This window comes from Talaromyces marneffei, chromosome 1, assembly GCF_009556855.1.
Source record: "Talaromyces marneffei chromosome 1, complete sequence".
Lineage (NCBI taxonomy): Eukaryota > Fungi > Ascomycota > Eurotiomycetes > Eurotiales > Trichocomaceae > Talaromyces > Talaromyces marneffei.
In genome coordinates this window covers 1,450,807-1,462,755 of record NC_072348.1, presented here as the reverse complement: position 1 = coordinate 1,462,755, position 11,949 = coordinate 1,450,807, and the positions used below count along the sequence as shown (strand labels likewise).

At 44.6% G+C, this 11,949-nt stretch overlaps 6 protein-coding genes across 6 annotated transcripts; 2 read left to right on the top strand and 4 right to left on the bottom strand.

Moving 5' to 3' along the window:
- Positions 1 to 171: 171 nt before the first annotated feature.
- Positions 172 to 1,778, bottom strand: EYB26_000543 (uncharacterized protein; the record flags this gene model as incomplete). The annotated part of the gene is made up of 5 exons (XM_054259859.1): positions 172 to 566; positions 627 to 1,018; positions 1,078 to 1,235; positions 1,287 to 1,382; positions 1,446 to 1,778. The coding sequence occupies 5 exons, from the start codon at positions 1,776 to 1,778 to the stop codon at positions 172 to 174; spliced, it is 1,374 nt and encodes a 457-aa protein (XP_054115834.1).
- A 581-nt stretch (positions 1,779 to 2,359) lies between these two features.
- Positions 2,360 to 3,154, bottom strand: EYB26_000542 (uncharacterized protein; the record flags this gene model as incomplete). Its single annotated transcript, XM_054259858.1, has 2 exons — positions 2,360 to 2,571; positions 2,629 to 3,154. 2 exons carry the CDS (start codon positions 3,152 to 3,154, stop codon positions 2,360 to 2,362), a joined length of 738 nt encoding a protein of 245 aa, XP_054115833.1.
- Positions 3,155 to 3,808: 654 nt separating this feature from the next.
- Positions 3,809 to 5,487, bottom strand: EYB26_000541 (uncharacterized protein; the record flags this gene model as incomplete). Its single annotated transcript, XM_054259857.1, has 4 exons — positions 3,809 to 4,824; positions 4,875 to 5,041; positions 5,098 to 5,176; positions 5,247 to 5,487. 4 exons carry the CDS (start codon positions 5,485 to 5,487, stop codon positions 3,809 to 3,811), a joined length of 1,503 nt encoding a protein of 500 aa, XP_054115832.1.
- A 1,155-nt stretch (positions 5,488 to 6,642) lies between these two features.
- EYB26_000540 (uncharacterized protein) lies at positions 6,643 to 7,250 on the top strand (the record flags this gene model as incomplete). Its single annotated transcript, XM_054259856.1, has 3 exons — positions 6,643 to 7,042; positions 7,100 to 7,111; positions 7,177 to 7,250. The coding sequence occupies 3 exons, from the start codon at positions 6,643 to 6,645 to the stop codon at positions 7,248 to 7,250; spliced, it is 486 nt and encodes a 161-aa protein (XP_054115831.1).
- A 248-nt stretch (positions 7,251 to 7,498) lies between these two features.
- On the bottom strand, positions 7,499 to 8,836 carry EYB26_000539 (uncharacterized protein; the record flags this gene model as incomplete). The annotated part of the gene is made up of 1 exon (XM_054259855.1): positions 7,499 to 8,836. The coding sequence occupies one exon, from the start codon at positions 8,834 to 8,836 to the stop codon at positions 7,499 to 7,501; it is 1,338 nt and encodes a 445-aa protein (XP_054115830.1).
- A 1,895-nt stretch (positions 8,837 to 10,731) lies between these two features.
- EYB26_000538 (uncharacterized protein) lies at positions 10,732 to 11,513 on the top strand (the record flags this gene model as incomplete). The annotated part of the gene is made up of 2 exons (XM_054259854.1): positions 10,732 to 11,203; positions 11,329 to 11,513. 2 exons carry the CDS (start codon positions 10,732 to 10,734, stop codon positions 11,511 to 11,513), a joined length of 657 nt encoding a protein of 218 aa, XP_054115829.1.
- Between the last annotated feature and the right edge of the window lie 436 nt (positions 11,514 to 11,949).

Genomic DNA, 11,949 nt, shown 5'->3' with positions numbered 1-11,949 from the left:
TAATCTAGATACCTACCGTAGGTATGCAAACAGGACAAACTTCAACGCAAGTCTCTTGCTACATCAGTTGGACTGAATTTTTATGACTACAAGGCAAATAATTCAGTTTGATCGAAAACTTTCCACAGGAATACAGATAATTCAAATTTGGTGAGGCCAATTCCTGATCTCCTAAGTGGTGATCACAAATGTCACCAGTGAATGAGCTGGAAGAGTCGCTTGGACATGACCATTGCTAATCGATGCGGACAGAGCTGCAGGCGAGGAGACAGAATTGTCCATGACATATGCCTTGACAGAAGCAACTATTACACCACCGACGGTTATACTTTGACTTGCGGAGCCCTCATTGAGCATCACCACGGCGACAGTGCCGTCAGTGTTAGTAAAAGCTGCAACTTTGGTGTTAGCTGGTGCACCTGAAGTGGCTACGCGGACAGCATTGGGACGAATGTAACGAGAGAATAACGCAAATGCCCAAAGTGTTGCAGAAGGAGTCACGGTAGTGGATGAACCGGAGCCTACGAGAGTAACGAGGCCGGCGGCATTGCTGTTGGATTGTGCTCCTATATCCTTCATGTTAGGGCCGAAGAGCATACTTCAGAGGACACCATGCTTCTACTCACCAACCCAATAAAGGAAAGCACTAAGATCACAGTCCACCAAACCTTCGTAGATATAACCGGCCCATGTGAAGCCCTCATTAAAGGCACCGGAGGAATACCAGGTTGTACTAAACGCATCGTCCAGATCCGCATACTCAGTTTCCCACACCCTCAAGGTGGTGTTGATAGGCGAAGTCCCCTTGGAGGTGTACCAATGTGACGAAATACGGGAAAGGTACTTTTCCGCTCCGGCCGCGATGATTTGCTTTGTGTAAGTGACCTGGTCATTCCAGCCCTCCGCGTCGCAGCAGACGATGCCAGTCTTGAGACCGGCTGCCTGGATTGTGGAATGGAGGATCGGTATGAAAGATGCAGCTTGCGTTCCGTCTGACAGCATTGCATCGTAGGATGCACTGAAGTATTACCATATTAGGTTATTCTAGACTATACAAAGGGAGTGGATAACACTGACGCGAATTCCGGTTCATTCAAAAATCCCACAAAGTCGACGGTGACACCTTCACTTTCATAGTCTTGAAGGTATTTGACCAAGTAATTGGCATATGCTTGTCTCCAGTCTCCGGTAGAGCAAGTCTCACCGGCCACGCCACAGAGGTGGCCGCCGTTTTCCTGGTGTAGACATCAGCTACTAGTAACTCTCTAGTGGCATGTAGTACTCACATAGTTATTGTTTGTCTTCATGAAACCCGGAGCACTCCACGCATCCGCATAGATATACTCCACTCCCATCTCACGCGCCTTTCGCGACCAAAACACCTTTACCAAAATATCAGTCTCATCCCTCGACCTGCAAGCTCATCAAACCCTTCTAGCACAAACCTGACTTTGATCATTCCCATCCCATCTATACGTTGGCTTAGCCGAAGGTGACCCCGGACTATTAGGCTCAATAGTATTTCCCGGATCCGCTGCAATCCGATTCCTCAAAATCGTCAGACCAGCACCTTTGGTCTTGTCAAACAGATAAGTGAGAGCCTGATTCTGTTGGGTGGTTGGCGCATTTTGTACAGCTATACCAAACCTAAAGGCTTCGGAGAAACCGAATCCGTCGATAGCTTGGTATTTGGTGGCTGTGTTAATGGTTACTTGGGCAGCGGCATGGTCGAGGGCTAGACCTATTGTCAGCAGTATAGTTGAGGTAGAGGAACGCATTGCTGGATATGAAGAGAGTTTGTCAAAGGTAGTTGGATATACAGATCTATGAGCAACAGTTCATCCATTTGAGAATTGACATCGAGTGTCCATCTCTTATTTATACGTATGGATACAACCTTGGAAGGACATATGAGAGATGGAAAAAAGTTTCTTCATCACGTTTCAAGTTTATTACCACCTATGTATATTAACGTCTATGGATATTTATGAAGCTCAGGATTCTCACGACGCTGGCCTACCTGACGGTGTCGACGAACTAGGAATCAGTTGTGAGCAATAATCCCAGCCACGTTATCAACTGGTAATAGCGCGCTCGCGCTAGGACCTAGAAGCCTGAATGGAGTGTTGAAACCAATTACAACTAAAAGCTCTGATTGATCAAGTCAGTCGTAGAATAAGTTAGGGCTTTGATGTCTTAACCCTAATAGAATGACGCCGTGAAGCCTAGTTATTACACGTAGACATAGTAGAATCTTCTAATTCAGAACATATTAAAACGTGGAGTCACAGATAGACTCCAGGTTTGGATCCCAAAACGTGATGTAGCATCACCCCCGACAGACAAGAAACGACAACAGTTATTTAGCTCCTGGCATATAGACACTCATTTCAAACCCATTCGTAAAGGGTAGAGTCATATTTCGAAAACCATTCTCAGGATCTCGCAAGTACGCCAAAAAGTCCACATATCCTTCAGCGCTAGATATAGTATTATCAGCGAGAACAACTGCTCCGTGTCGAAGGTGAGGCTGAACTATTTTGAGAGTCGGAAGCGCGAGCGAAGACCAGACTTGGAGGTAGAAACATTAGCCAGGGCCAGCATATTTTAAATCCAAGGCAAACTTACTATCAAGAAGGAGAATATCAACCTGTGGTAGCCCAACTTTGAGTGTCTCAAGTAAATCACCTTCCCGGAGTTCAACCTCCTGTTCTACCACTTCACCACACTGTGCCCAGTAGCCACGCGCTATTTTCGCTTTCTTGGTTTCTTTCTCAGTAGCAATAACGACGCCAGACTTTCCAGTGGCAGCTTTGGTTTGGGCAACGGCTAGGGCAAGGTAGATGGTGCTGACTCCAAAGCTGGTACCAGCTTCAACCACGTTGGTAGCTCCCATTGCATTGATGAGCTGGTACACAAACTGGCATTTATCTTCGTCCAGGGCAATGAATTTATCTAGCATGAGCTGATCAAAGGCACTTCTGGAGTCCTCGGGCCCATGTTTATTCTCTAGATCATCTAGGACTTTGGATGAGTAGACCTTGCCTTTGTCCGAATCCGAAATTGCGACTTCCTGCTCCAAGGAGATTCGATGAAGCTTGGACAGAAGATGTAGGATATGTTCCGGTGCAACAACTGGTGATGTAGATGACATAATGAAATCAAAGCACCTAAACTAGAAGGACGTTCTACGATGATCTTTGAATGAGGGGTACCTGGCAGAAACTTGGAGAGTAACGCTGGGTGAAGATAAATAGGGTCCGGCAACTACTTATATTTGTGTTTATAAATAGATTGCATCACTGACTACAATCTAGAGAACTCCTTTTAGATAGATTGGCACAGCGCGAAGAAAGCGTGCAGGCAATAGTTGAATGCTTTATAGTTGGATGCATGCTGCACGTCGTGAGAGGGCGTATGGTCACATAGTTACTTACCTACCGGAGTTCTCCCAATACTCCCCGGTCAGGTCCTACCAGTGAGGCTTGCTAGTCCTACGCAGAGTCAATATAACTATAACTTGTCCTTGAAATTTGATTAGGTAACGGATATTTCGAAGTACCCAGTAGCTAAATACGGGAGCCTATTGCAACTGATTAATATTCACATGTTATTTATATTACAAGCCGGTGAATTTCATTGATTTGACAGGCCTGTCACATACATGTAGTGTAGTCTAAACCCAGATAAACCAACTCCAAGCTCACCTTTATGCCCGGTCCTCAAGCTCATATCATGCTGTTCGATCTATCAGCCCTGGCTCCCGAAAATCCCCGTGCTAGATATATAGTGTTTATTTATGAGCCTATCAAACCTCATATTTGTCGTCTAATATTACCTGTTCTCGACGCCAACGTCGCCAAATGTGAAATCCCATGATCGTTGCCGCCGTCAAAGGAACAGCAAATGCAATATACACCCACCATAATTTCGACACAATAAACGTCGGCTCAGAAGTATTAGTATTAAGTGCAACAAAATTTGTACCAAAAAGGCTACAAACAAACGTTGCCGGAAGATAGAACATGGTGACTCCGGCGATGATTTTCATTGAAGTGCTATCTTTCTTCGCTTCATGTGCGACTTTGGCCGTTTCCGATGCTATTCGCAGATTGATGCCACTGTCATGGCCGGTAATGAGGTTGTAGAGTAGAGTTATAAAAAGCTGAGTCTTGCGTTGCGAATTGACTATTTGTCGGTCTTGGTCGTGGGCGAGGTCTTTTAGACTCAATAGACTGTCTCGAACATGTTCGTGCATGTTCATGTCAATGTGGTCTTGTGGCCGGGGAGAAGATTGTTTAATCAACCTTCGCAGGCGTTTGTGATCGTCCAAAAGTTTCTCGATATGAGATCTATCCCGCTCATTTCGATGCTCTAGTGTTATAAGAGTTCGAGACAATTTATGGGAAAGCTGAATGTATCGTATGAACTTCTCGGAATTCGTCCCCTGAAAGATCGATCCTTGGTATATCTGCGTCTCAATCCACAACAAGCGACGGTAAAGATCGTCTATTTGCACACTTCGTGCGGCGAGACTCTGGAATAGAATGACTGCATGCAAGGAGAATGGATGCATGCTGGACACCCTTTCCGAAAACTTGCGGCCTACACTATCAAGTAGACTACGATATTCGCGACTCGCATTTGGTAATATATAGGTTGTCTGTCCAGTGGTGAGATTGTGTCGAAAATAGAGCGACTCGTATTCGTGCTGTACTCGCAGATCTGTTGGCTTGATCACGTTGACTGATAAAGTACTCTCCAGCGATGATATGTTGTTTTGGTCGAGGTATAGAATATCCTCTCTTATGTTGTAGCTTATATCTAGGAATTATCAGCGTTGATAGACTCAAACTCGAGGTAATGTAACTTACCCAGACATATATCGCCATCGACTCTCACAATTCGGCTATGGTAGCTGGAAACCAAGTGGGAAGTCAACAAAGACACATCATCCATATCTATGCTCCAATACTGCTGGAGCATATCCAGGGTTTCGCTCTTGTCTTCAAGGAAGGTTCCTTCATCGCGATTCATCAATCTATTAATGGGGTCAGAGCTCGTCTTTGTGCAATGACTATGGTGTCCCTGACTTACACCAAGCGTACATGTGGGCCGCCTTCGGCTGGAGTTCTCGCAGACAACGTTCGAACATCCTCATGAAAATCCAGTGTTGCTGTAGGATGGAATTAGCCATCATGCTATTGAAATTGTTACTACTCATCTGGCAATTTTTGAAAACATACTGGATTCATCAAGCACAACCAGACGAGTATTGGATTTATCATGGTCGCGCCCATCGTCCGAATTCGAGATCCGTCGTCTATTTTTACGACCACGACACAAAAACAAGGCATAATCTACCACATTATGCCTAGTATAATGCGCATCAACGGGTGGTTCCTGTATCTGCACACCTACAGACTTGCGCTCCACGACTGGCTTTTCGAGCCGTTCGTCGTCAGAACTCGTGCTTATCGACGACATGAGGAAACCATAACAACGAGGCGAACCACTATAACAAATTTCATTAACAAATCTCGTCGACTATCGACTAAAGATAAACAGAAAAGGGAGTTTGGAGGACAATGGGCACTATTAAAGATTGTGGCATACTAGGGAACTAGCTAGTTCAAGGAGGGTGAGGCTGAGCGCAGATCCCTTCTGTGTCTTACCCCTCATTTGTAGGCCGTTTTAGTGTGCTGCTTACGCACAGCCCCATTACTATAGTTAATCCTATCGATTTCGTTGGTTACTGACATTTTGCCGTCAACTTGGACACTGATAAGCTGAAATAAATTTTGTTGGAAGTTGTGTGACATGAATCAATCTCAACCGGAGACCTACATACCTAGGTTGGCGTCATTACACATATGTATATAGAATGAACGCTCTTCGGCAAAAGTCGCCTTTTGAATGTAGACATCAGCAGTCCATTTTAGAACTTCAAGCATTTCGTGGCCGATAAGTTAGTTGAACGGTTGCAAAGACGATTGCCATAATAGGAAACATTAGGGCTAACTACAGCTGCCTGAGAGGTCAGGCATCCACAACAGCACAAGGTGGTATGACGTCATGAATCCATCGGCTGTACTCGTACTTCTGGCTGCGCCGCTGCCATAAAGTCTCTCAATTTGCATGGAATATGGTTATATTATCACAAAACTCGTCCATTATCAGAAACTAAGTGATTCTATACTAAATATCTCATCCCGCCCGTATAAGAGTCGTGGTGATAGACTTCGTGATGGATGGAGAAAACTGTGGGGTGGAAGAAGCATCATCGAAGATCTCGTTGACTACTGGCCCTACGTCATCCACCCTCGACCCTCAAGTCTCGTATCCAATAGCTCACTGGCCTGCGGATACGAAAGAGAGGACGGAGAATGAATGAATGGATTTAAAAGGGAAAGTTCTCATTTAGGGAGTGAATTACCTACGTCATAACTCAGGACTGGTTCCCGTCTATAAAGATGTCTTGAGGATCTATCTACTTCTCTTTTCCTTCAATAGATCTCAACTGTAAACTCAAAACTTCATCCATACATCCTACGCCTCCCTATCTCAAGTAATCTTTTCAAGAAAGATTATCTCTCTAGACAAGCAATATACTGGCAGACCAACGCTGACTACACCAACAACATGGATACCACCAAAAACAAGACTAATACTGTCAACTCCGCCCAAACACCAACCGCTCAAACATCAAGCACCAACACTGGCTCTGTTGAACACGGCTCTGTCCCTGCCGAGTCTAAGCGCCGTGGCTCCAGCCCCAATCTCGACCCAGAGACCAATGTGCAAAGGGGAATCGCTGGCGTATTCCCATCCACCTTTGGCGGCGACAAGACCACGACATCCACCTTCGAAAAGTCGCAGGGCGAGAGATACGGCGAGGGTTTTGACGAGACCGGCGCCCTGCTCAAGGGGAAATTTAGCCGTGATGACCCCCCCAACAATCAGGCATCTGGTTCCGGCGGTGGTGAAAACACCACGAGCGCGAGTCAGAACGGCAAGACTGCAAAGGATACTAATGTGCCGAGTAAGCATAGTCCGCACAATGGTAATCATCAGGAGGGGCTTGGTCATAAGATTATAGATAAGGCTGAAGGTATACATTCCTTTCCCACAACCTCAATCGAGTACCGCTGGAAGACTGACTGGTTTTATTGGTAGAAATCATACACAAACACGAGCATAAACATCACCATGACCACAACCATGCCAAGATCGAGAGCCGTACTAAGTAAATTGTGATGGTTTTGTCAATGGGTTTGGCTCTTGTACAAAATATTTTCTCTTCATGAATGACTTTAATAGCCTAATGGAATACCAATTACATTTTATGATACATGATATGCTTCAACATAATCATTGATTCTATGAGTAACTAAAATCCGGACTCCCAAAGTATGATCAACGAAGGGCAGCGCAATGAATCAAACAAAAGCACATTATAAAACGTCAACCATCCAATTATACCAAATTCCAGAATCCATCACTGTTCCACCACCCATTCGGCCCGACAAATCGGACAAGTCGGCTCACGCTCGCTATTCTCAAATGTTTCGATCCACGAGTTCATACATTCTCTATGAAAATTGTTACCGCATCGTCCTCTACACCACACCAGGTCTTCGTGTCCGTCTTGAACGTCATGCGACCCCGCGGATCCTTCTTCATCTTGCCCGGAGAAGTCATCGGAATCTTCCGATGCATATCGATTCTCCAAGTTTGATTCGTCTTCCTGTAATGGTAGGAAGCAGATGCTACATTGTCCCTCCACATCTCTTCGAGTAATCTCTTCACTTCGTGAAGCTTCCCGCCTGGCTGGATTTTGTACCGGTCTGGTAGACTCCCGTGATATGGTACTCGTCTCTGCTTCGGATATAGCTTGGGCCGGTCTTGGTGGTGCGGCAGTCGGTTGTCGATGAGTAGACTCGCTGATTGTAATCCTCGGAGTCCTGAATATCGTTTGTGGGACAGGAATACGGTTGCTCGATTCAGGCCTCAATGTCCTTGGCTCATCGCGGTCGACTCGTCTTGGTAAATCATGAGAAACGTAACTGGTTCCTACCGATGACGATGAATATATATGTAGTCCTGAATCCTCAAGTCCAAATCCATAAAGTTCTTCCGCAAGTCGTGCATGATGTGTCTGTAGGTTGATTTCAGAGGGTGTCCAACGCGTTGTAGAAACCAAGGGCATGATTGGTGTGTGGTTCCTAGGTTGGTCCATCTTCTCTGCATTCGCAAGAGCTACATTTGATGGTATATTGACCTGCTCGGAATCGCTGAATCGAGAGGGTGCGGGCCTTATTCTTATTGACCTTGAATTATCATCTCGTTCGATTGAAGCCGTCTCATCAATATTTGTTCGCGAAGCCTGTCGTTGAGGTGAAGCCCTACCCGCGTTTTGCGCCAGGGCAACATATCGCCGCGCTCTCTCACTGTCATGATAAAGAGGAGGAGACGGCGAACGTAAAAGAAAACCCGCCGAAGCACGTCTCCTTTCATTAAACTTCTCAACCTTCCTAGACCACTCGTATACCAACTGCCCTGCCTGGTTCTGATGCGCCTGCCTACACAAAAGCAAAGGCGCCAGCTCTTCCAAAATTTCGTCAATATTCTCATTGCCAGATTCCAAGAGAATGGTTCCTTCGTCTAGAAGGCGACTCGCTTGAGCGCGACCGCGAATGTTACTGGCGGGTAGTGCACAGCGTCTACCTTTCGTTGTTGCGAAGCCAACACAATTATTCTTAAAATCAGGCGCCACGCCGAGAATGTTGGAAAGGTGGGAGGGTCTTTGGTCCCGTATTTCAGTGAAGTTAGGCATCGTTGTGACTTGTATAGATGAGTGTGATAGGAATAATGAAATGACTCGAAATATGGGTCGACGTTGAGGAGTTTTTATAACACAATGACGGTTTGAGGCATTAACTTCAAGTGTACTATCTATTCTCTTATAGATACTCTCCATAGGCCAGGCATAGGAAGTGACGTCTTAGAGCGAGCCTGGTGTTTCTTTTTTTGGCTGGAAGTGTGGCTTATTGCATACTAAATTCATGCACTTCTCTTGTTCTTGCAGTACATAATGTTACACTGAACAGATTGCTTCGACCACGCTCGTTAGCACTGGTTAGTACTTCTTGGACAGTAATGTGCATGTACTAAACGACTTAGGTGTACGAAATGTCTCAATCTAGAGCAATGACATGGGTTTGATTGGCGGCTAAACCACGGTTTAAACCAGGCAACGACAGCCAAAAGCCCAGGCTCCTGTGTGGCACTAACAGAGTCCACGATTCTAGAACGAGAAGGGAATGCGTATACTCTGCTGGAATATACAAGCGCCTGTTGCGGCATTAATTGATTGCTTCTTGTTTCGTTAACTGTGGCAGTGTCGAGGTTAGCCTAATCGTGAATGGTCCAGAGAGTGCATTTGGTTATAATCCCTGTCAAAGTTGTCAGTGCCACAGACAATAGAATACTATGGATGTAAGTAATTGCTGGCAGGTTATCGTTTGCCTGCATTCAATCCAGGACTGACAGAACACTCTTAGTACAGCCACACTTTTACTTCCATCGCATGTAATCAGTAGTTGGGTGGAATGGCACTTGAATGTAAGTTCATGCCATTTTTGATTTATTGATTTTTTCGATACTCTATTCCATAGTAAACTGCAACATACACGAGAATAAGATTTTCTATTCCAGTATGCCTGACCTGTGGCTGATGGCTCGACAATATCACGTGAGAGATTACCAGATACAGTAATAATCATGCACTTTTACTTCGCCAAAGGGAAAAAAGAACTCAGATGAATGATGGCTCAAACTACTTCTTATTCTAAGTTTTTCACTCTGGCGTTTTTGTCCTATTATTTGCTATAGCTTTGAATGGGTGGCGATTCATCTAAATTTTGAATCGTTGGATCCGATCGATCAGATTCAGCCCTAAGTTAACCTCGTTGCTTGATCAAGTGTGGTGGCGAGAATCATTTAGCTGAATAGTGTATCTTGTCAGGTATTATTTACATACTTTGTGGAAGAAATGTTGTATGTATTTGGGTAGTCATCATCCTCTTTGAAAAGACAATATCAATTATATAGTGGTTTGGAAGGGTTTCTTTCTTGCCGGACCTATATCGATCTCATCACAGCTCTGAAATTTACCCTCCAGTATTGTGAAACTTGTCTGCTAACAGAAAATCTCTTATTAAGAGGTCCTTGCAATACGAACTTTTACCCATAAAAATTGCTTTGTCCTAAGGTTAGTGATTGTTTGTTTTGAACAGGTTTTTGCTGCTAATCTTCCATCAAAATCAGACGAAGATGTTTAGATATTATTCGCACAATAACATAGCTCTCCAGTTATTATAACATAATGCTACAGCTCATTGATCTTATAAATACAGTCAGATCTCATTTCTGCTCGTCCTATACTGAGGAGTCACCTGATTTGACAGCCTTATTGAGCAGATTTAGTGTACTATCAGAGAAGTCGTCGCTATACCTGTTGCCCTCAAAGGGAAAGGCTTCTCAGGTTATTTCTTACTATTCTCTTCACTACTACAGTCGTTTCTATTTCTTCCTATTTGCGCCCCTCTTTCCCTGAAACCGAAATCTTTATTCCCTTCTTCTATGTTTTCTTAAGCACCACTTCATCATACAACACTTCAACCTTGAGATCTTCATCAACTCATCTTTCTCCCCCGACATCTCAAAACCATGGACGAACCACCAGGATACATCCCAGACTCCCCATTCGATCACAGCGCCCAGCGAGCCCGTCTCGAAGGCAAAGAATACAAACACCCTCGCCCTTCCTCCCTTGTCCTCGCCCGATCCACCGAAGACGAGACCACAATCCGCGAGTACAAGATCATCTCCGCATACATCGCAGCTTGTCCCCCGTTCCCAGACATGGGCCTGATCAACGAATGGAGAATTATGTGTCGCGTTAATCATACCAATACATATGAGATTTCTCTCAAGGGCCTCCCCTGTCGCGATGGTGGGTGCGAGATTAATGAGACCTACATCCAGCTTGCGCCTGGGCCATCAGTCATGAAGAATGGAAGACTCGATGGGATGGCAAAGACGTTCAAGATTAGTGTGCGTAGTGGTTCTACTATTGGAGACTTGCTCGATGAGATTTTCGAGAAGAACTTGAATAAGTTTCAGCTTTTGCATGGGCGAGGTTTGTTCTTTATTACCCCTCCAAATAAACCAAACAGTATTTCCAAATTTTGATGGTCTATGCCACAAAACATGTCTACAATAGTGTTTTGTCTGCTGGCTAACTTCCAAATCTTGCTTCTTTAGGAAACCGCTATTGGCTCTATGGCATCCTCCAAGTAGCCACTAGAACCTTTCATGCACAGGACGAGAATGTAACCGGTATGACCTATCTCAGTCAAGGCTGGGACAAGGAATTTCCCATCCGTCCAGGCGATTTTCAGGCTCCCACCAAGGGGGTATGGCTCGACAATAGTGCTTGGTACGAGTGACTTCACTTACAGCGCCTAGAACGATTTGGGTTATGGGACACGACAGGTTGGAAACAATTTTATGCAGGAAGCATCAACTTGGGGATAGAAAATAGAGTTGAGAATGGCAAAAATGACAAAAGAAAAAGAGCGTCCTTAAGGTGGATATCTTCATGTACTTATAGAGTGCATTAAAATTTGGGCCTTGGGTCGAAAAATGGAAAACTAGGGATAGAAACACAAAATCAAGTCAAAAATACTTCCAGCTTCAATAAATACAGATATTCCTATGGTATATATCTAGTTTCCGTGCCAGAAAGAATCTTGAACATTCATCAAACTTCAATTTGCTCGTAAACTAGCGTCACATATACAGGCTTATATAAAGTAAAGTTAAAATACAAATAACTTTTGTCTGCTCTATAAATGCAAAATCATTGAACACGTTACCTCCCGC